The 25,447-nt window shown below is 35.5% G+C and overlaps 1 protein-coding gene across 1 annotated transcript in view; it reads right to left on the bottom strand.

Moving 5' to 3' along the window:
* SH3YL1 (SH3 and SYLF domain containing 1) overlaps nt 1-25,447 on the bottom strand; it is a 53,904-nt gene that overhangs the window by 2,638 nt on the left and 25,819 nt on the right. Inside the window, 7 exon segments of the mRNA XM_043987592.1 lie at nt 3,648-3,704; nt 4,452-4,530; nt 5,110-5,272; nt 9,331-9,376; nt 9,379-9,458; nt 10,137-10,249; nt 21,113-21,174. Coding sequence (XP_043843527.1) covers nt 3,648-3,704; nt 4,452-4,530; nt 5,110-5,272; nt 9,331-9,376; nt 9,379-9,458; nt 10,137-10,249; nt 21,113-21,174 — 600 coding nt within the window.

Genomic DNA, 25,447 nt, shown 5'->3' with positions numbered 1-25,447 from the left:
ATTGTCCCTTAGGTTCCTTTCAGGTCTTAATCTAGAATCCAATAACCTAGTGACATGTTATTCTTTATTTCAAGAGTTACTATGTGAGCCACATAAGAAGCTGCTTATGGTTAGTCCTCCTCTTGCCTCATGTCCAGCCTCAATTCAACATGGCCATTCTATGTTCATTTTTAACTACGCATACAAAGTGTTATTTAGACTTGGACAGGGTGAAAGTTTAAGAAGTATGCCCTTGGGGCAGCTAGATGGCGCAGTGAATAGAGCACCAGATTCAGGAGTACCTGAGTTCAAATTCGGCCTCAGACACTTAACACTTACTAGCTGTGTGACCCTGGGCAAGTCACTTAACCCCAATTGCCTCACTAAAAAAAAAAAAAAAAAAAAGAAGTACGCCCTATGAGAAATGACTCAAGAAATGGAGTCTACATTAACCTGGAGAAAGAAAGGATGATAGAAATCATAGAAGAAAGTTGGATGAGAATGGAAGAGATTATCTTGAGATATATGAGGATGATAAATCATTGACTTCTTTAATCTAGCTGCCACCTAAGCAATATGTCCCATCTCATTTTGTCCTTCCTTGCTTGTAATAGATTTGAGTGATTCTTTGTAAAATTTGCCAATTTTACCATTATATTCAAGGTTAATTAAAATAAAGCTTATTTTTCTTTGCCTAAGTCATGGCTAGCCTTAATGAGACACAGAGTCAGATTCCAATCAGTATATACTGATTGGCAAGGCAGCCCAGCAGCACAGATTAGTGAGCCTGGGTCCCAAGGTGTATTTTACTTTCATAGACTCTTAGAAGGGAATTTGTTTTCTTAATGGATTCTGCTTAGTTTAGCCCACATGTAAATTTATACATGCCTTGTTTATGGAGTCATGTTAGGATGAAATATTGCTAGAACTTCACCAATCAACATAGTGACAACAGTAGAGAATTACTAGCCTAGACTAATATTTTGGTTCACTGTGGCTTAAACTATTTAAAGTTTCCCAGAGAATAAACCCCTGCACAGACACCCTTCCTAACACAAATATGCTGGCTGAAATCTCAATGGCCATAATACAACACTTAGAAAAAGGCCTCATTAAAAATAACAATAATAATAATAAAATCATAGTATCATATATTTAGAGCTGGGAGTCCTACTTTGAGGTAATCTAGTTCAACTTCCTCCTTTTACAAATAAGAAAACTAAGACCTGGAGACTTGTCTTATATTACATAAGTATTAAATATCAGGGCTAAGACTTGAATCCCATGTATTTTATGTACTTGGACATATTTTTCTGAGGAGTCCATAAGCTTCACCGGACTGCCAAAAGAGTCCATGACATTAAAAAAAAAAAACGCAAAAAAAGAAAAGCCTTTAAAAGGGTCATTACAAGCCCCAGTGTATTGAATCTGAAACATTACTCCCTAAAAATGACTATGTCTATTATTCAGAATCTAACTTAACTTACACATAATTCTAATCGCCCTGGACATCCAAATTCTTAGACAACAGAAGACTAGAAACAGTAAATCCACCAGAAGTGGGAAAGGGAAAGAAAACAAATGTACATGGATGACATAACTGAAAACAAAACAAAAATGATTACTTTCTTAGCAAAATTACTAAAGGCAGGCCAGGCTGAAAGAATTGACTTACTATGGAGAAATCAGGACAAAACAAACTATGCAACAGGATTCTATGTGGAGTTTGTTTCTAAATGTGAAAGAGACAAAGACATATTTCATTTATGTGTATGTATATGTTTGTGTGTATTTCCATGATGGAATAAATAAAACTCAGTGGTGCTAAAAAAAAAAAAAAACACCAAGTGTTTTTAACAAATGTTTCACAGGATCATAGAACTTCAGAGATGGAATGGAACTCAGTGGCCATCTAGACCAGTGATGTCAAGCTCAAATAGAAATGGGGGCCACAAAACTGTATATAAGGATCCCTATGGCCACATATTGACTTAGAAAAGTATCTATTGAAATTATATATGTTTTTACCACCTATTAACATTACATTCATCTTATTGTATTTTTTAAAATTTGTTAAATATTTCACAATTTTGCTTTAAACTACTTTGCACCACATTGAATACATTGTTTTGTGTCCCATAAGATGCTTGATATCTCTGAGCTAAATCAATCCATACCTACAAAAGAATTTCTGGGGCAGCTAGGTGGCGCAGTGGATAGAGCACCAGCCCTGGATTCAGGAGGACCCGAGTTCAAATCTGGCCTCAGACACTTGACATTTACTAGCTGTGTAACCCTGGGCAAGTCACTTAACCCTCATTGCCCTGCAAAAAAAAAAAAAAACAAACAAACAGAAAAAAAGAATTTCCACTATAAACTATCTGAAAAGTTGTCATTTTAGTCTTTGATTGAAGACCAGGAGGGAGAGAATGAGAAGCAAACTACTATACATCTGGATGCCATATCTCTAATTGTTACTTAAGTTTTTCTTTCTGAGATCAAGCTGAAATAATCCTCTTTGCAATTTTCACCAACTGATCCCAATTCTGGCCTTTGGGGCAAAACAAGTCTAATCCCTCTCCCATGTGACAGCCCCTTAAAAATGCTTAAAGACAAATATCATGTTATCCCCTAAGTCTTCTTTTCTTCCTAAGTGCTGTCTCCTCAGTTCCTTCATCCTATCCTCACTTGTTATTATCCTTCCGCTCCGCATGGGTCATTATCTCCACACCCTTCACCTTATCAATGTCCTTCCTAAAATATAGCACCCACAACTGAGCACAATACTTCAGTTGTGCTTGAACCAGGGCAGAGTGCAAACAGGATAGTTGCTACCCTTATGTAGGACAGGACTTCAGAGTCCTTGGCACATAACAAGGGGTTAGTTAATACTTAATGATAGATTGATTGGCTGTAATGCCCCTCAATGTAGCTGAAACAAGTCTATTTAATTATTTTCATTGACCTGAACACATTTTAATTTGTAATCAAAATGTGCTGTAAGCATATCATCAGTCCCATCACTTTCTGGTTTGGAAGTATCTAGAAACCAAGTTTTAAAGATCACTATCCAGGAGATAACTTCTGAATCCTACAACTATCACCTGAACTCTCTTGGAATAAATAACACAAACTCTCTGTTCTCTGGCATTGTGGCTCAGGTGTTGTTGGTAGAATAGTGTGCACGTGTGCACCCACACACACAGCCATTCTAATTTTCCCAAAATAATAAGTCTTAGCAAATTAACATGTTTAGTAGATTAACATAAGCTTTTATGTTTTCTAAGTATTGTTCAATACAAGGTAAATACATTTCAAGGTATAGAATAAAGAAAGTCACTCGAATCCATTCTTCTATGTAACATAACAATAATAATAATATTTATATATTGTTTACTATGTACCTGACACCATGCTAAATGCTTTAAAATTATTATCTCATTTGTCACTCACAATCACCTTGGGAGGAATTTGCTATTATTTTCATTTTACCAATGAGGAAACTGAGGCAAAGAGAGCTTAAGTGACTTGCCCAGGGCCATGTAGATAGTGATTGAGGACAGATTTGAATTCAGGTTCTCCTGACTCCAAGCCAAGCACTTTATCCATGGTGCCACCCAACTCCCTGAATAGCCACATTGCCGTTATTTTAAAGGGAAATTATTTACCAACAGAGTCCTGATAACGGGGAAGTTCTGGATAAAGCTTGGGGGCATTTCTGCTACCTGTAAAGAAATAAATTTACGAATCAGGTTAGTTTACTGTATGTACATTGCAGGAAAGTATTTGGCTTCAGGCTCAATATGAACAGTATAAATGCAGGTCCCTGACCTTGTTGAAGCAAATGCTTTAAAAGTATAGCAACGGTTAGGAAGGTGCAGGATATGCTCAAAACTTCCAGGTTCAACCTGAATCTAGTCCTAGTAATGAGCCCCAGAAATGAGGCAGATGACAAATTTTAACAAATTTGGGGGTCAAACCCAAGAATATATAAGGATGCCTTACAGAATCTAGGAACATGTAATGATCACAAAATGGTAGTTGGACGCATAGAACCATGAAGTAATGATGTTATTATGGATAATAATAATAAATCAAGTGGTCAACTCGACTTGAGAAATTCCTGTACAGTGAGGCAGTCCATTTTATTTTAAAACAGGTCTAATTATTGAAGTTCTTTCCTAAAAACATTGGTTCAGACAATAGGTTCACATCTTTTGTGGATATACCCAAGATAAATGAGAAAAGCCATATTACCAAAGCTCCGAGTGAAATGATGATACATAATATAAATGAGTAGATACATCTAGAATAGCCATAAATAATGGAAATATTTATATGTATTAGACATAAATTGCTTTTTTTCCCTCAGAAATTCTCCAGCATGATCTTAAGAACTGACCAGAGTATCTTGATTTCTTAATTGTATTTTTTTAATGATATTAGCTTTGAATTACAACAAACTAATTTACCTTGTGAGTCTGAGTTTGGCTGTTGAGATGCAGGTGGTTTCTTTGGCCTGGAAGATGGTCTAACAGGTATGTCTTTAGCCTGAGAGGGGGAAAATTGCACTAATATAAAACCTGGATTTGGCTTGTAAGTATATTAAATGTTTTCCTTAAAATTATTATGCAGAGTGCCTAGAAGAATGACAAATAATTCATTTGCCACTGTCCCTAGTAGGCTTATGGCTCCAAAGGTTTGGAGGCAGGAGAAAGCCATGTTTTCCTAATTCTAATAGCTAGCTTTTACCAAGTACAATTCTGTCATGGAAATATATAATTTCAGGCAAGCTACCTTAGTCTCTGTTTATCTTTCTTTACATTTTTCTATTTTAAAATTTTAAATAATGCAAAATACCATGATTCTTTAAAGACTGAGATGTTTCCAAAGTTTGCCTTATCAAAGGAAAGCACTTTCTAACTATGTCTATCCTTAGATCTTTAATTTTTCCAGAGGAAATGTCATCATGGCATGGCATTTTTACAAGGAATTTATGTAAATGACATTACGAGGGGAAATTTATTTGGCTGTTAAGAATCCAATGCCAAGGGACAGAAACCTCCAGCAAACAGAAACTTCCTATTGGAGTGGTTTAAAGTGGTAGAAAAAAGCAAATTTTATACAAGCCTTCCTCTGTTCTCTTGCTGCTTTCCTTGCATTAATTCGTTGCTCTTCGTTTTCATATTTTTCAGTAAATGAGTCAAGAATTTCATAAAGATCTTCTGCTTGAGCCGGCTGTGGCATGTCTCCAAATAAAATGTCACTGGCACGAACATCCTGACAGTAAAACCTAACAAGAAAGATCAGAGAATAAAATATTTCTTGGACACCTTTAGGATTGTAGTAATGATCAAAAATATATTTTGTACCACTCTGTCTGTGATTCATAATTTCTTTTAGGAAAGTCCCTGAATTGGTCATATGTTAATGTAGAGAAAACTTATTATTTTCTCAGATATAAATGTTCTCTACATTCTGATTTTATATATTTTTAAGCAATAAGCCCTTCCTAATCATGCCTTATCTGTATAGAAAACTTTAAATCAATTAAGGGTAAGGCCACTAGCTCATTCAATTTGTATCCCAACATCAATTGTGTCTGAAAAAATAGAAGGTGCTCAATGAATAATTACTGATTTAACTGAAGAATTAAACACTTCTTTTAGCTATTACAAGTTAAGACAAAAAAGTATATTTTCCTCAGAATATAAAGAATAGATTATTGGGAAGATAAAATTCCTGTAGGTAAGACTTTGACATTTTAAGTAATCAGAAATTTGAAAGATCATCCACTAAGTGAAGGAAAGGATATTTTGTTCTTCTTTGTCTCACTTAGAGAGGGTTATCTTGACTTACTGGTGTAGCTTTGTATTTTTAGAGCTATGTCAAATAATGGTGAGAGAAGAGAGATTTCCTTTACCCTTTTCTCAGTGAGAAAATCTCCAGTGTTTCTCTATTAAATAAAATGTGGATCTTTGGTTCAAATAAGTACTCTTTTTTAATCATGTTAAAGAGAGGTCTTTCTAGTGCTTTAAAAACATATGAATAGGGGCAGCTAGATGGCGCAGTGGGTAAAGCACCAGCCCTGGATTCAGGAGTACCTGAGTTCAAAATCTGACCTCAGACACTGACACTAGCTGTGTGACCCTGGGCAAGTCACTTAACCTGATTTGCCCTACAAAAAAAACCCCCAAAAAAAACCCTAAAAATAAAAAAAAACATATGCATGGGGGGCAGCTAGGTGGCGCAGTGGATAGAGCACCAGCCCTGGAGTCAGGTAGTACCTGAGTTTCAATCCAGCCTCAGAACAGACTGACACTTCTCTAGCTGTGGTGACCCTGGGCAAGTCACTTACCCCAATTGCCTCGCCAAAAAAAACAAACAAAAAAACCATATGAATACATATATTCTCATCAAGGCTTTTCCTATTTCTAACAATATAATTACATTTTTTTAAAAATTGATGACATGATAAAATAGAAGTATTCATCTAGAAAACCAACTTTGCATTCTAAGTGAAAATATCTCCAACTAGATCATGTTTTTTATATTGCTATACTTTATTTGCCAGTATTTTATTTAAAGTTTTTAAAAAATTATTTAACATAAAGATAAAGCTTGAACCTTTGATTTCATTGATATAGGGAATTTCTGCATAAGGAAACTTCCTTTACAAAACAGGCTAGAAGTATTCCTTCAATTTACAATTTTTGAGATTATCCTAAAACACTCATAAGTTAAATGATTTGTCCAGGGTCATATAGGTAGCTATTGTCAGAAGTTTTACTAGAACACAGGTGTTCCTGATTTTGAGGCCAGTTCTCTTTCTAGTACACCATCTCAAATTAATGTAAATTAACTTTTGTTGGTTTGAGGATAAAAACCATATTTGCCTTTTAGGGGAAAAAAGATTTCTCTTCCCCCCTTCATTTCTAATTTATAGAAAAATAATGACTATCCTTTAGATTTCTGAGTGGAATTCACTTTTGAATTTCTGGTTTTGTTTATTCCTTTTTAAACAAGGAACCTCCTTAATGGCCAGTTCAATTTCCCCCTTTATATTGACTTACTTGGATTGACATTTCTTGTTTTGTTAATTTATTTTTTATTTTTAAAAAATCATCCATTTGTTTTATAATCTCAATTATCTTTGCACATAGTTGTATTAATATTCTATAATTTTGATGACTTCTTATTTGGGGCTTGTTTCTGGTATATCAATTTATAGAATTCCCAAATGTTGGAATAGAAAACAGCTCAGTAATCACTTTTCCTTATTGCTAAAAATGTTCAGGTAATAAAACTTTGCCTGAGGATGGTTTTAGTTGCATGCAATTAATTCTGATATCTTTAGCTAACATTGTCACTTTTTTAAATATAAATATAATTGTTTCTATTATTTATCTTTGACTCAATCATTATTTGACAATTCATGTTTAAGCTTCAAACTATGTCTGTACATGTTGATCATTTCCTTTATCATATTTTTATTGCATTATTATCTATAAAAGCTATTTAAAATCTCTGTCCTTCTAAAGTAATTCTGAAATTCTTTTGCACTAAAGTAAGGGACTTTTTATACTATTTCCACCTATCTTTGAATAAAAGTAAATTCCCTATTTGCTGCATTTGATTCATTCCACAGACCTACAGTATTCCATCCCAGTCTATTAATTCTGTCTTATTAAATCTTTACATTGGATTTGTCACATTCCACTAGGGAAGTTGAAGTCTCCCACTACCCCGGCTGAGGAAACTTCCTCTACCAATTCAAGTCAGAAACTTCTTTGCAAATTACAGTGTTAGAGAAATGCCTAAAGCACTTAGCCAAGTCACAAACCTAGTTCTCGTCAGAGGGATTTGAAACCAAGCTTTCTGAAATCTGAGACAAGCTCTTTATCCCTTATACCAGAGCTTCTTTTTCCACTCACAACCCCTTATGCTTGAGAAATTTTTTTATGTGACCCAGGTATACAGGTACATAAAGTAGGTATACATAACCTTTTACTGTTGCCAAATTTTTCACAACCTTTACATTTAGTTATGTGACCAGTATGGGGTTGTGACCCACAATTTAAGAAGCTAGGCCCTATACCAAGTTGCCTCTAAACATATATGTTTGTGTGGTTATATTTTTGTATAAGAAAATGTATGTATGGAAAAAATTTTAAAAAAGAAATGTATATATGTATGTATGTATAATAATATTGATGATAACTAACATTTATATAGTAATTACTATATGCCAGGCACTGTGGTATGTGCTTTACAATTTTTATTTCATTTGACCCTCATAACAACTCCAGGAGGTAGGCATTATTATTATTCTCATTTTGCAGGTGAAGATACTGGGTCAAATAAGGGTTAAATAACTTTCTCAGGACCACACAGCTAGTAGGTGTTTGAGGATGATCCCACTGTTTTTGATAGAATATAGCAATGAGGTCACATCTTGGTAGAATAGAATTTTCCCTTGTACTGGACATCCTTATTAAGATATTATCAGCTATGTGCAATATTTTCTACTTCTTTTACAGCATTTTTTAGCTCTTCTCTTAAATTATCATGTTCTGTTTTGTATTATGATATTCTGTATATTGACCCCTAGGGTCATCCTGTGCCCACTTCTTGTAAATTCTTGGGGCAGGACCTTTTACATAAAGATCACAGGCCTTAAAGAGTTAGAAAAGACACTAGAGATCATCCTATTCCAAATTCCATCATTTTATAGATGAGAAAACTGAAATTTGAAGGTCTGAGCCAAAACTAGGAACTGTTAATCCTAGGGCAAAGTCATTAAAAACATGGGAGTAAATGGATGGATAAAGGACCATGTGACTACAGATACCATTATGCCAGAAGAGGGAGTGGCCTCTCCTCCAAAGTCTGGCTCCTGGTCTCTAGTTTGGATGTGACAGAGAAGGTAAGTGCCAGGAGAGGAGCACAATAAGATTAGGTCCCCATTGGGGGGACCTAAGAAAAACGTCAGCAAGTATGACAATGTGTGTCAACGCATGAAGGAAAAATGCATTCTTTCCCAATCCTGGGCTGGTCTCTAACCAGAGAAGTTATAGCCTTTCCTGACTCCCTAGCTATTAATTGCCTTCCCCTCCAAGGTTACCTTATAACTTATTTTATGTATGTTTTGTGTATACCAACGTATAGTAAATAATTCTCATTCATTGCCATGAGCCTAAAAATCAGGAGCATTTTGTTTTATCCACAATAGTACACTACAAGTACGACATTTGAAAAATGTCTAGGCTTATTAGAATTCTTCTATTGATTTCCATCAGCATTACAACTTTTTTTTTCAAATTAATTCAAAATAGTTTGGCTTGAACTTACTTTCGATTGGTTTCTTTCCTTTCAATCAAGTAGCTTCCTTCTAAGATACCCCAGCAAACAAACCTCGTGACTTGCAATATGTGTAGACAGCAGCTGAGCTTCGGATTGCAACATTTCCTTCTAAATTCCTAAAAAAGTAGAAGACTTGTAGAATGGATCTGACTAATGCTTTGGCCCCATAATTATAAGAATTTGAACATCACTACATTTTTTGGCCAGAATAATCTGATTTTGAATCTAAGATTATTTATATTATTTTATGGTGATTCAACCTAGAGATTATCTCTTTAAATAATAGGTCTGCAAGTTATACAAATAAAAGGCTAAAGACACAAAGAAATAATGAAATTTACTGGTAGGAACACAACCCAACTTAACCAATCATATCTAGAAAAATATGAATGTTTATATTTTTAACATTTCTCCAATGAACTATATTGCAAATACAGTCCAATTTCTATCTCATGGGAGTTGAAATTTTGAAGCCTTTTGTATAGCTTCACTAATAATATATATCCTCCTCAAAACAAACTGCATTTAGGATGTTTTTATGATCACTGATTTTAGTCACTCCAAATCATTTTACCTCTTCCTTCCCTCCTTGCCTCAGTCTATACAATTTAATTTCTAAAGATCACACCTTTCTAGTAAGGAAAAGAAAACATTCCTTAAGTCCTATGAAAATCCCCAACCAAAAAAAGTTCAGCATAATTTCATTTAAATGCATCTTCTTTCTGAAGCACACAAAAATGTATTATATAGGCTCACATTTTCGGGTGTTCAAGGAATGTTTTAAAGGTACTCACCTTCCCAAAGGTCCAACAGCCACAGTAAAATTCCCACCAAGTGTAAGGTTACCACCTTTTGCAAAAGCTTCCACTGCTCTGTCATAATTCAATATTATTACTAAATCTGACACCTAGGGGTTTAAAAAAAACCACCTCCATTTAAAAATGATATACCAAAGTATAAAAACTTAAAAGTACCATCTAAAATATTTTGACCATATCTCCTTAATGCAGAAAACAATGCATAGGGAATTTTTTTCTCTTGGCTAAATGAAAGGAATTAATGAGTATTCAATAAACTTTAAAAGCTTGAAAAAGAGAGTAAGAAAAGAATCATCTTTTAAAGTCAATAGTCCATAAATCTTTCTCTGGTCTTTCTCTCTACTTTTCTCTCCCTCCCCCATCAGTAACATTCTTCACCTTTGGAGCTATGTAAATAGCTCTTTGATTACAATTCTTTAATGCACTTATCATCTAATATGGATAATAGTTATGGGTTTCATCTTATCCTCATTCTACAATACAAGCACCATAAGGATAGGGACTGTGTCTAATCTAATTCTCATATTTCTCTTATTGTCTAGCTTAGTACTCCACAAAGATGCTTGCTAAATATTTTTGAATGGTTGAGCCATATTTTTGGGGGGGAGAGGGTGAGGGAGGCAATGAGGGTTAAGTGACTTGCCCAGGGTCACATAGCTAGTAAGTGTCAAATGTCTGAGGCTGGATTTGAACTCAGGTCCTCCTGAATCCAAGGCCGGTGTTTTATCCCCTGTGCCACCTACCTGCCCCTGTTGAGAGGCATTTTATTACTCTCATTTTAGAGATGAGGAAAACCAAATAACAAAAAGGCTAAATAAATTACTTGTTTAAGGTAAAACAGCCAAGCGGCTATGGAATTATTAGGTTTACTTAACTGTATTACTTTATTAAAGAGACCTGTCACCAAGTAAGACTAATAAGTGAATGTTTGTAATGTAAAAACAAAACATCAATAAAACTTAATAAATATAGATAGGTAGATAAACAGACAGACAGATGGCATAGCGAGGCATCAAACCAAAACTCAGTGTTTTTTTTTCTAAAAAGGTATTCATAAACGCAAGAGATACTTCCAAAGAAGAAACAACCTATTCCATATTCTACAGAGAAAGGCTAACATTTTTTAAAGAGTTTATTGATACATTTTTAAAAATCATAATAATTTCCTTTACCCTCCTTTCCCTCTCCAAGAAAGCAATCCCATAAAAGAAATGGAATTATTAACACAAAAAAAAAAAAGAAAAAGAGGGGAAAATAAGTATAACTGGTCAATACATTGAAAAAATTTTGAAAATATATGCAACAACTTGTGCAACATTTGGAGACATCCATACTTTTCAAGTGCACCAAGTGGATGTGAGTGTCTTCTCATATTTCTTCTTTCAAACTATGTTTATTCTCAATAATTTTGAAATATTCACTTTTAATTTGTTTGAGTGGTTGTTTTTCTTTTGCTTTGTTAGAGTGGTACATATTCTATTGGCTCTGAATTGGTTCATGTATATCTTTCCATGCATCTTTGTATTCATCACAATTATCATTTCTTAAAGCACAGTTATGTTCCATTACATTCATGTGTAACGATTGGAATGACACCACCTGCTGGAGACTTACTGTAGAAGAGTTCCGCCCATGAAGCGAAGGTCTTTGAGGGCAAGACCAGGAGTCTTTTCTTTGGCGTTAGGAAGTGATGCCGGCTAGTGGGAGGAGGAAGGAAGAGACTGGCGCTCGGGCTCACTCTTTTCCTTTGGACTCTGGTGGAGAGTGGAGCTAGAAATGTGCTCTCCCTTTAATAGATAGGAATCTAGGCCTTTCTCTCTCTTTACCAAATTCTTATTCTCCTTAATAAATGCTTAAAAGTCTAAATCTTGCTAAAGCTTATAATTTATTGGCAACCACTCATTAGATATTTTAGACAGTTTAGTTAGAATTTTAGCCCTTAACGCATGTATCACAATCAAGCATTCCCTATCCAAAGTGCATCTACTTTTGTTTCCAGTTCTTTGCTAATAAAAAAAAAAAGTGCCACTATAAATATTTTGCTATTTGTGGGAACTTCTTTTCTTTTTTTTTTTTGCAGGGTAAGAGGGGTTAAGTGACTTGCCCAGGATCACACAGCAAGTAAGCGTCAAGTGTCTGAGGCCAGATTTGAATTCAGGTCCTCTTGAATCCAGGGCCAGTGCTCTATCCACTGTGCCACCTAGCTGCCCCTGGGAACTTCTTTTCAATGACATCCCTGGAGTATATGTCTAGTAATAGCATTTTTACCACTGTATTTTCACAGTTGCAAGTATCTTTTTTTTTTTTAAATACTTTTACTCATTTTCTGCTATACTAACAATGCAAAACTCTGCCAACGTTGACTTCCCATCTCTGCCAATTTGTAGTTATTTTGATTTTTGTTCCTCTCTATTAGTGAGTGGAGCATTCTTTCATGTAACTGTTAATAGCTACCCATTTTTCTTTTCAAAATTGCTTATATCTTTTGATAACTTATCTATTAAGGCTTTTGGTTTTATATAGTGTGTCCTGAAAATATTAGAAGTTTTTAAACTTAATAGTTATTTGTTTATATATCTTTGGATACCAATGAAAGTTGATACATAGGGGTTCCCCCTCCTACGTCTTTCCTTCTTATCCTAGGTACATTAATTTTGTTTATTCAGAATATTAATTATGTTCATGTAATCAAAGTTATATTTTATCTTTTGTAATTTCCTCTATTCCTTTTTTTGGTTAAGGATATAAAGCTTAACCATGTCTGTGCATGTTATATGATCTGCTTTTCTTTTAATTTTTTTATAATGTGATCTTTAATATTAGGGTCATGTATTCATTTAGAATGCATTATGGAATATGGTGTAAAGTGTTAGTTTAAAGCTAATTTCTCTTAGGTTACTTTCCAGTTTTCCTAAGAGCTCGTTCCTAAGTAATTTATATTTTCTGATTTATTAAAAACTGGGTAATTGAGTTTTGTTGTTTCTGTTTCTCCCTTTTCTAGTCTATTCCACTGAACCACTTCTCCTTTTTAACCAATACTATGTGGTCTTGATAACTGTTGCCTTATACTATAATGAGGTCTGAAAATGACATTCCTTCTTTGTTTGTACCTCCTTTCATCATTTCTCTTGATATTTTAGATTTTTTATTTTTTCTAAATGAATTTTGTTATTTTATGGAATTCTTTAAAACATTAGTGTCAAACACTTAGCTAAGTGGCTGAGAACACTCCTGAGTACTACTAAATCACATCAAAAAGTAATTGGGAGACATTTAACAAAACAATTAAAGATTCAATAGAACATAGGGAATTTTAATATGTGGTTTCTAAGTCATTATGTAGGCAAGGATCCTGATATAGGGTTTAGTGGTCCCTGTTTTTATTTGAGTTTGTCTGCACTACTGTCAAGTATCCCTCTGATAATTTGATTGGGATAAGATTAAAACTGTAAATTAACTTTGATAGTATTATCATTTTTAATATATTAAGATGGCCCAGCCATAATTATTTAATATTTCTCCAACTATTCAAATTGTTCTTTATTTCTTTAAGAAGAATTTTGTAATAGAATCATAAAAGCTCTTTTGTTTTAATAGAATGAATCCCAGATATTTTGTGCATTTTATAGTTATTTAGAATAGGATTTTCCTTTAAATTGTTGCCCCTTGGATTCTGTTGCTATAAAAATGCTATTAATTTTTGAAGGTTTATTTTGTAACATATAAATTTGTTGAAGCTATTATCTCAATTAACATATATATGGGTTCCTTAATATTTTCTAAATAAACAATCATATAATCAGCAAATGGGGATGGTTTTAAATCCTCTAATGTATGCCTTTAATTTCTTACTCTTATCTATTATTAGCATTTCTTTTGTATATGATGCTCACTTTTGGTTTTAGAAAGATAATTTTTAGGATAATAAAAATGGTCTCTCTATGCCTTTACCTTGTAGATTTTTTAGCATAAATGAGTTTTGCATTCTGTTAAAGAATTTTTTTGCATATATTGGGATGATCATGACTTTGGGATTTTTAATATCATTAAATATGTTGATTTTTTTCCTAATGTTGAACCATCTTGCATCCCTGGTATACACCTAACTTGGTCATGATGAATGATTTCCTGACCATAGTCTGTTTAACAAGATTTTATTTGAAATTTTTGAATCAATATGCTTTGATGACACTGTTCTATAGTTCTCTTTCTGTGTTTTATCTTTCCTGCATTAGGTATTAGGACTATATTCATGCCATAAAAGGAATCTGGTAGGATAATTTCTTTCTCAATTGTTGAAAATAATTTGTGCAGTATTGATACTTATTTTTCTTTCAAAATATTTTAAAAATAAAAATATGTGCATCTTCCAGACCCAGGAATATCCCTCTTTGTCTCTGGTAGTTCCTTTGCAGGTCATTTAACTTCCTTTTCTGTGATTAGATTATTTAAGGTCTTTTTTTGGTTTTCTGTTAGTCCAAGTATTTTATATTTTTAAAATATATTCCTCTATTTCTTTTGTTTTCTCAGCTTTGATAGTGTATCAGGTGCACTATTGTGCATAGTAGGGTCTATAGTTATTTTTATTTAATCTGGTTTTCTTCTGTTTTCACCTTTTTCTTGGATTTTTTGACCCTTTATTTTTAATCAGCTAAATATTTATCCATTTTTTAGTCTTCACAAGATAGTTTTTAGTTTTATTTATAATTTCTGTAGTATTTTTTTTATTTTCTAGTTTATCTATTTCTCCTCTAATTTTTAATCTCATATTTGTGCTTATTTTAGATTTATTTGGGGTTTTTCAGGGTTTTTTATAATGCATAGTCATCTTAGCACTGTATGACCTTAATCACTAAGCCACATCAACAGGTGGAGAAATCTAGAATAAAAGTGACACATTGCCAAGATAGATACACAGAGTTGCAGAGATTTTCCAAAAGGAGTAGAGAATGACTATTCCCACAAAAAGGCTTATCTTAGTGTAGGACTAAAATCAGACCAGCTTTATATAAGTGTATAATCAAAAAGCAGATCCATTCCTCCTGTACTCCTAGTCTATAATCCCTGCTCTGGTCTTACTTTCCTGCTTTCATACTCTTAACTCTGTGGTTAAATGGTTAAAAAGCCATTTTTCATTACCTTTGAACTGTATTCTTCTCTTGTTTTCCCACTATGTATAACCCACATATCTCCAAAACCAGGTCATAATCTGCTGAATGCTGCTAGAGAAAGTCACATAATCACATCAAGTGGGGAACATTCCAATTTGATTTTATGTAACTCAACTGGGTCTTCACTGATGCATGATGATAACTTTATTTGCTAATTTATTCTCTATCACATTCCTACTACAACAGTTTTGGAGACCTTCTCAACTGTCCTTAATTTCTTCAATGCCACTCCTATACCTAAGATATTAATAAATGGCTTCCCCTCTTATTTTCCTGAGAAAATTGATCATCCTCAGCTCTTTCATCTTCCCCACTCCACAGGTGAAAAATTGTACATCTTTGCCTCTTTTGCTTTAGTTTCATAGCAGGAAAGTAGCCTTCTTGCTAAGGCAAACCTCTCTGTTTCCATCACCTCTGGCCATCTCTGGAACCTTGGTTCATTTTGGTCATTCGTGTTTTCCCCTTTCTTTGTCTCTTCAGTATCTCTTCTTTGTCCCTCCTCTCCATTCCTCTTCTTTCTATTCCAACTTTACTGACTCTCCTTGTCACAATGCTATTTTCCTCTACGCAGAATCATAGAAATTGATAATGAGAATAGCCCTCGGTAACCATCTAGGCTAGTCCATCCTTTAAAATAGAAAAACCAACAGAAAACAAAAATCCTTGATTTGATCTTATAATACCCAAAGTCATAAACTTCTTTTTCTTCATTCTATTACCAAGTGCTAGAGAGTCCCCTATATTCATTGACTCTGCTTTCTTAATTCTCAATGAATGCAATCTGGCTTCCAACCCCACCACTTTTTTGAAACCACTCTTGGTTGTTATCAATGATCTTCTAACTTTTAAATAAGATCAACTTTTTTTTTTCAGTCCTCATCATCCTCCTCTCTGCAAAGTTTTGGCACTAGATCTTCCTAGATGGACTTTCTTCCCTTGGTTTATGGAACACTCTCTCCTGTTTTTCATTCTGTTTAAATGTTCTTTCCGAGTCTTTTTTTTCAGGGGGGGAGGGGGTTAGTATAATCATCAACCTCATGTTCCTCTATCTGATTATTTCATGATAACCTGAACCTCCCCATTTTAAAACTGAACACACCTTCTTGCTAAGAAAATCTTCCTAGAACGCACCTATCCTCCAAACTTCCAATATATGTTGAAGACAGAACCAAGCACTCAGGTTGATCATTTGAGATTTATCTTTTACTCTTCCCTCACCTTCACTCCTATATAAATCAGTTGTTAAATCCCACTGATGCTACCTTTCCAACATCTCTTGCATCCATTCCCATGATTCTGATCACATGGCTATTTTCTCCCCCATTGCCCATTCCCTAATCAGTTTGTATCTCCATTCATCTGGATTACCATAAATAGCTTTCAGATTGGTCTACCTGCTTCCAGTGAACTTTCCATACACTTTGACAAAACAGTTCCTAAAAAAACCCACAGGTTTGACCATGCTATTCTAATGCTCAACATCCTTCACTGCCTCTGAATATCATTTTTAGAATAATATACAAATTCCGTAGCCCAGCAATAATACTAATTAACCTACAATCTGGTTCAACTCTGCCTTCCCAGAATTACTTCATACCGAGTCCTCTTAAACTCACTATCAGCCAATGAGTGTTTATAGTATTCAGTCTATCTCCAGTGCTCTGAATGCACTGTCTATTTCAGCCTTTCAGATTCCTTAAGCAGCTCCAATTGTATATAGTGACACATTCACCAGACCAACATAGGAAAATGTGTTTGTGAGGGGTCCTGGAGACTTATAAGGCTAGGTTGCCTGGTTGATGATGAAGCCTAAGGATTTCTGTCTGAACCAGACTAGGAAGGCCCACTCTAGCCCATTCCTGTCAGGTGCAGTCAGAAAACCCAATTATTTTTAGACAATGTCCACTCCCCATAATCTTTGGAGATAAGTGTTAAGTTCTGAAGATTCTTCTATAGTTAAGGAAACATGATTTTATCTCCTTAGTGCTACCCTTATGTATTGCAAATAATGACCCCAAAACTCAGAAGACTCCATAACAACTTCAGTCTGTTTTAAATCCTAAAGTAGAGCATAATTTGATATCAAGTTCATATAGTAATAAGGAATCCTTACTATTTTTGGACGATGGTATTAGACACAATGGGGGGAAGAAAAACTGACTTGGTGTTTATTTGATCTAGCTTCTTATCTCTGCTCTGCAAAGAAAGTAGCTGTGTATAAGTTTGGGCAAGACACTTCAACTCTGAACCTCAGTTTTCTTGACTATAAAATGAGGGCTGAGCTAGGTGCTATCTAAAATTGTTCAGCTCTAACTTTCTCTAATTATGTATTTTTTAAATCTACCTAATCAAGAATGGCACAGAGGCCCAATATCCTCCCTGCTGAATACCCCTCTCTGTCACAAACACACACCCACACACACACACACACACACACACACACACACAAAGTATACCACTCAAGGACCATGCCTAATGAAATATACTTGAGCCTAATCCAGTAGTGCTTGTCTATGAAAGACACCACATTTCGGTCTCTGTAAGTGGCCTTCTTGAATACCCTTTTCTTGAATACACCCTTTCCATGACCTTAGGCAGTATCAGGACTCTGGAAGACAGAGGAAGTCAGCTGGAGGACAATTGTATTGATATTACAGCTCTTCAAACCGGACCCTCCTACCCATATCTGGATTATAATTGTCAGCTCAAAAAAATATTGCTAAAACCTAAACAATACCTCCTCCACAGTTGAAAATCTCTTCCATATGACATTAATTTTAGAAACCTAGACTTGCATCAGCAATGATTGGCAACAATTTCTGCCTGGTATTGCCAATTAATTTAGTAGTAGACTAGCAGAGTTGTTATAATTTGGATCAATTCAAAAAACCTTTACTACTCTATTCAAGGCTCAGTGCCAGGTGCCACGGTGAACGTAACCAAGAAAACCACAGGGCCCCTACCTAAAAGATTTTAGTCTAATGGATTACACATTAAGAAATAAAATATGTAGCCTAATCTGGCACCTACCCACATACTCATAAAATGTTTGTTAATGATGATAATGTTCTCTTTAAAATCACTTGGTTGAATAAAATTCCTTTAGGTTTCAGACCTATCTAATATAAAATTAATTTTTTAAAGTTACCTACTAAATGTCAAATATGCCAAAGATAAGCTATAGTTTCTCCTATGTATTACATAATCACTAGTACAGGGTCTGGATACAGCAGGACACTTAATTAAGGCTCATTGAGCGGCCAGTTGTTGAATCATGACACTAAATGAGTCTCAAATTTTCATCCATACATCGATGTGGGGGAAGTTGCATTTTGGAACACGAGTTAGGTGGCCTGTATGAATTCAGGGAGGAATAAGAGATAGATTTGAAATTAGGGAAATGGTCTGATTTGTCTGTAACATAAAGGTAGTAAAGGAGAGTAATAGGAAAAAGGCTAGAAAGGTAGGTTGGAATCAGATTAGCAGGCCTCAAATTCCAAATTAAGCAGTACTATTCAATAAGGACAGGGAGTCCCAAAAATTTTTGAACAAGGAAATGCACATCATGAGACAAAATCCTGGTACATGCTAGTTCAGAAATGCCAGTATAACCAACAATAACAAATCCATATGAAAATCTAAGAATGAATGCTTAAGGGACTATCTGTTGAAAAGAAACTGACCACAGGAGGGCAATATTTTCAACAAACTTTAGCTTAGAGAGTATACAAAAAAGTTCATTTAAGACAAGAGAAGCAAAAGATGTCTTTAGTGTGCTTCTTTGACTTCTGATTTCTATAGTGAAAACAAGGGAAGAAAATCCTAGCTAAGAAAGATGCGTTAGTCAAATTACTTCCTTCTAATAATGCTGAGAGAATGTAAAACTATGGCAACAGAGAATCCTCACGAAAGAGCTTGGGAAGCTCTGATGGAGAGTTGGGAAGAAAATTGGATGAAGCTTAAGAAGAAATATAGACTTTGTAATTGAAAAAAGTATTAGAGGTAGGTTAATCAGTCACTTAGCAAGGGAACAGATAACAGCTTAATATCATGCATAAGATGTATTATGTGTAGATCCTGATGTAACTGATCCTTGGCAAACAGGCACATTTTAGAGAAAATAATTCTCAGTCCAGATGTTCATGCCAACAATCCCATCAGAGGCATAGCTATGGAATGGAAAACACTTGAGGTCAACTTTCATTTATGAAAAGGAGGAATAGATTTTGACCTACTTATGTATAAGGGATTACAAATTCACATGCTAAGAAGGACTATTAATCATGTTTTAGATTTCTGTTTTGGGGGCAGATAGGTGGCACAGTGGATAGATCCTGGAGTCAGGAGGACCTGAGTTCAAATCCGACTTCAGACCCTTGACACTAGCTGTGTAACCCTGGGCAAGTCACATAACCCCCAATTGTTCACCAAAAAAAAAAAATTCCTGTTTTGGATAGTGGTACCCTTGGCTGGAGTTATGAACCCTAACAAATGGAACCAACCAAAGAATAAAGTGGTGATGTCTTCTGGTAAACAAACCATCCATGATCTCCTGTCTATGACAGGAAGCTCAACAGTCTACAGGTAATAAAAACAGCTCACGACTTTAGTTTTTGTAGTTTACAAAGTGCTTTCTTTTAACACCATTTTGAAGTAAGAAGCACAAATACTATTTTCCCCATTTCAGTCATACGGAACAGAGAGAAGCCTGTAATCAACACATTACGTAAAAGTCCTGTATCTTAAGTAACTTAAACCAGGATCTTCTGAGAAGGGCGTACTCACTCCACCATACTACACACAAATTGAAACAAATATAGATTACCTAAGTATCGTTTGTAAGAGTCTGAAGATCATTTAGAATCAGATTAGAATTTAGATTGGGAGGGGACTTAGAGTTCGTAGTTTTCAACTCCTACTCCCCCTTATTAGGACAGTTAGGTGGTGCAGTGGATAAAGCACTGGTCCTGAAATTGAGAGGACCTGAGTTTAAATTTGACCTCAGATACTTACTAGCTGTGTGATCCTGGGCAAGTCACTTAACCCCAATTGCCTTAAACATCTGGGCCACACTTCAAGAGTGAGGCTGGTGACTTTGCACAGCACTGCTTACTTAAATCCAATTCACTTTGAGTCATGACATACTCCCATGTCATGGTCTTCTTCGAAAATGAAGGACCAAACAAAAACAACAACCCCCTATACTTTAAAATGAGGAACCGAGATTTTCGAGGCTAAATCTCAATGTCACACAAATAATATCAAGCAAATATGGGATTGAAACTGCGTCCTCTAACCCCAAATCTAATACTCTTCCCATATATATATCAGATGTTGTAAAACTATGGGCATCAGTAGATTAACTTTTTTTTTTTTTGCTGGCAATGAGGGTTACAGTGACTTGCCCAGGGTCATCCAGCTGGTAAATGTCAAGTGTCTGAGTTCTGGATTTGAACTCAGGCAGGTCCTCCTGAATTCAGGGCCAGTGCTTTATCCACTGCGCTACCTAGCTGCCCCCTAGTAGATTAACTTTTAAATTTTTTTTTATCTTTATCCTAAAAAAGAAATATTTTCTCTCATTGAAGGGAGTGTAAGGAAGGAAAAAAGAGAAAGGCTCCATTAAAAAAAATAGAACTGATACTCTAACAACTTAAACGTTTCTGAAAATCTTCATAGATGTCCGTGGCAAGAAAAAATGAGAGGTTTCTAATATTGGCTAGTTAAATTTTTGGCTACTTTCCACGGATATGGAAAATATAAAATAAAGCTAAATACACAAACCTCAATCCCAATTTCAAATCCTCACCAAGTCAGCTATTCAATGGCAGAAGGTGCAGACCACTCTTAAAAAGGAAAAAAAAGGAAAAAATTAGACACAGCTATATTTTGCGCTTAATACTACCAACAACCATAATCTCAAGTAGTATCCATTTTCGCCTAATTCATTTGCAGAAATAGGAAGAATAGAAATATAAAGAAAATACAGATTGGACACATGAAAACAGTGAGAATAAAGAGACCAACTGTACTAACTAGTTAGGCTGCAATAGAACAAGAAATGTAGATGACTATAATGCATCACCTCTCTGTGTGGATACTGGTCTAACCAGTGAAGGGCTTTAGAAGTAATAGCAATAATTCATATTAGCTCACTTACGTCTAACACTTACAATTTACAAAGTATTTTCCTCACCACATTCCTGTGAGGTTGGCAGAAAAAATATACTCCCCATTTTACAGATGAATAAATTGAGGATCATGAGATTAAATAACTCAGCCCCAGGTTACAGACCTAGTAAAGTAGCAGAGGAAGAGTTCAAACCAAGAGCCTTTGGCTCCAAATCCGGCCTCTTCTAACTACATGGTGTTGCCTCAATAAAGTATGGACATTAGGACTTTTGCATAATAGAAATATGAAAAAGTCAGATTTTAGTCTTAAGAAAGCCAAATATATTTATAGATTATATTCCTGTTACAAAGTAGGACACAAATAGCACAACATATAGAAAGGTGTGGATATATTTCCTGAAGATAATCGATGCTCAGGAAGTTTTATAGGTTATTACAAGGAGTATCCTTCTTGTGACAAGTTAGTTAAACATCATCATTGTTAACCAAGATTACATTATTTGAGGATTTATGCTTTAATAATTTTCTGACTTAAAACATGAGAAGGCCGGGTATCACAGTGTGAAGAGTATGGATTAGGAGTCAGATCTGGGGACAGCTAGGTGGCACAGTGGATAAGCACTGGCCCTGGATTCAGGAGGACCTGAGTTCAAATCCTACCTCAAACACTTGACACTAGTTGTGTGACCCTGGGCAAGTCACTTAACCCTCATTGCTCTGTAAAAGAGAGAGAGAGAGAGAGAGAGAGAGAGAGAGAGAGAGAGAGAGAGAGAGAGAGAAAGAGAGAGAGATCTGACTTTAAAGCAGATCTGATTCCCTATGAGTTTGTGGGCAAGTCACTCAAACCCATTCTGACCTCAGTTTGCTTATTTGTATATACCATCCTAGGTACTAAGAAACACAATTGATTTTTATTTTAGTAAAATACTTTTTGAAATGGTTAACAATTCCTTATTCTTTTCTTTCAACCCTCTTTTTCCTTGACCTCCATGGCCTAGAGAGTAAAGCAATGCTCACAGACTTTTAGAACTGACAGATTTTTATTTTGTAATAAGAAAAAAAAAATACCTGCTGCTATAAAAGTTTTTCCCCACTTTTGTGTTAGCAACTGGTCCAACAGAGAGGGACTTGCCCCTGTCATGCAGGGGTACTATCAGGACATAACTGAAATTATCCAGTCATAAACCTCATGACCCAATTGTAACGCATTCTGGACTATTTCAAACAACCCCCTTGTGACTCTAAGGACAGCTGGGCTGTTGCTTAGATTGGGATGAAGGGAGGGGTTTTAGGTTTTCAAAGCCCCTGAGACAGGTCCCTCCTGGGATTCTCAGAGAAACTCCAGAGTTCTTACTGCTCTCTAACCTTCCCATTACAACAGCCTGACAACTGAGGGTCAGCCAGAGTAGGGCAGAAGGCCTTGGGAAAGGATAACTCACAGATTTTCAGACAATGTTCTGAGTCTTGTTTTCACTGAATACTTTTCTTTGAGCAAATCCCTATTTCAGGTTGGTTTCATTGCTTAGATATATACTGAGAGAATCTAGAAGAGAAATGTGTCTTTTTCTGGAACAGTATAATTCAGAAATAGGCCAGGTTGTTCCAGTCCTTAATAGGTTGATTTTCTCATCTGTTGTGACTGTAAACCTGCCTGTAAAGCACCAAAAGCAAAAAGGGAGGCTATTGCTGCTGCCACTTCAGCTTCCTCTTCTTTTCCATTTCCAAAGTCTCGGATATCATGGTTCTGTGGGCCTTGAGGTAACAAAATTTTCAATCATATGGATGAAAATAGTTGACTGAAGTCAACCTCAAAGAACATGTCATTGTCAACAGGTACTAGAATTGACTATTTTTGTGGGTAATTAAAAAAAATAAAAGTACCTATTGCTGCTTAGGTGATTCAGGATTGGTAGAAAAATGATTACTTAACACTGTGTGCCTGCGTGGAGGATAGATTTGGCACAAGTGTGGAAGATGAACAAACTTTTCACTTATTCATTTGAAAGAGACCACACACATATCGACACCCTTAGGTCAAGACCAAATGAGAAACAGAACAGACTTTGGAAGATAGGACATGAAAAGAACTATTGCCCTCAACATTTCTCTGATTTCCAGCTTGCTCCTCTGGAAACTTTAGGGCTATTCTCCTTAGGTGCAATCAGCAACTTTCTCTCAGGTGAGCTGAGCTATTCCAAAAAAAAAAAAAGAGCTGTTATAAATATTTTTACACATATGGTATTAATCCTCTTCTTTTGATTTCTTGGGGGTATAGGTGTTGTAGTGGTACTTTCCGGGTCAAAGGGTACTACACTGTTTGTTGATTTTGGCAGCATAGTTTCAATTACTTTCCAGACTCACTTCAACAAGACATAACTTTAACAATAATCAATATGTGCCTGTTTCTCTCAGTAACTCCAACATTTGTCATTTTCATTTTTTGTCATCTTTTCTAAACTTATGGGTGTGCAGTGGAACTTCAGAGTTTCTGTAATTGGTATTTCTCTAATTATTAGTGATTTGGTACATGATTTTATAAGCTTGTTGGTAGAGAAGAAGAGGAGACGGGGAGGCGAGGAGGGGAAGAGGAGAAGAAAGAGGAAGGGAAGCGAGGAAACACTTCTGAGGCAATGATAATAGTTCCCATTATTACTCACCACAACCTTGTGAGATACAATACAGATGCCATCCCCAATTTCAGTGTCATTCATCCTACCTAATAAAAGCAACATATATGTTCTTTCTAGTTTCTGGTGAAGGGGGCTACTTGAAATGAAGGCAGCATCCACATACTTAAATCAGCAAAACCTGAAGTTTGCAGACATGGAATAATGACTAAGAAAACCATGACAAGTACAGTGACTTCCTACATATCAGGAACTACACAAGATGTCATCCAGAAGTCCCAAGTTACAACAGAAAAGGTTTCAAGCAAGTCCAATAGTAGAACAAGATAGCCCTGTAAATATAATGGGGTTTTACTCATCACAGCCCCCCGTCTGATCACCAGATGTGCCCGAAACATAAGTTGCCTAAAAGACACATTTGCCCCAGAGGAAGCAAGAGCAGAGGATACTTCAGTAAAATCTCTGAGTATTCAGAAAGCCTCTGGATGATCCGAAAGCCATGAGACTTTGGAAGCCACTATTGCAGTGCAGCAGCTCATACTAAGACACCCCAAACCTAGGGACTCTGACTTCTCTAATAGTCTGCCATGAGGTATGAGAGAAGGCCCTGCGGATCCAGCGACTGAGCCCCAAATATCTTGGGGAACAACCCTGATATGTGGTCAGCACAGGAACCAGGTGACCCAGAGTGAATTAAAGTACATCATAAATAGAACCTAACCCTGGAAAAGCCCCCAATCAGGATTCTTGGGGATTCCTTTCAGTAAGTGATAAGTGTAATTTTTTTCTACCCTTTACTTGCCCTCTGGGTCTGCTAAATCTAGGTAAGCAGTTTTCATTTATGATTTCTTAAGATGTAGTTTCCAGGATTATTTTTTAAACTAGTTTTCAACGCACCTAAGATTCCCTAGATTTTCTCCTTTAACTGTTTTTTAGGTCAGTAGTTTTTTAATATTAGATATATTCTATTTTTTCAAAAAAGTCTTCTAATTGTCTTCTAATATTTCTTACTGTCTCACTGAAATCACTAATTTCTATTTGGTCTATTGCTTTTAGTGAGTCTTTCTATTTTGAGATTTACCCCTTTCTTTTCTAATCAGTTTATTCTACTTGCAGTTCTTTCCTTCAGTTTCTTCCAAATTTCTGATGTCAGATTCCCATTGGGTGATCATAGAAAGCTCTAAAAAGAAAGGGGAGGTAAATAGGTATATTTCCTCTAAAAGTGCTAGAATCTCTAAGTTTTTGACAGAACTCAGCTCTTTCATCCCTAGCCCAAGTCTTTATTCCTTAAGCCAAGCATTATTCCCTTTGGGAAATAGTAAAGACCATTTTGACAGCCTATGCCTTTTTCTTCTTTCCT

The sequence above is a fragment of the Dromiciops gliroides genome, chromosome 2 (assembly GCF_019393635.1).
Source record: "Dromiciops gliroides isolate mDroGli1 chromosome 2, mDroGli1.pri, whole genome shotgun sequence".
In the NCBI taxonomy this organism is placed as follows: domain Eukaryota; kingdom Metazoa; phylum Chordata; class Mammalia; order Microbiotheria; family Microbiotheriidae; genus Dromiciops; species Dromiciops gliroides.
Note: the sequence above shows the minus strand (reverse complement) of the source record. Positions and strands in the feature narration are given on the sequence as shown.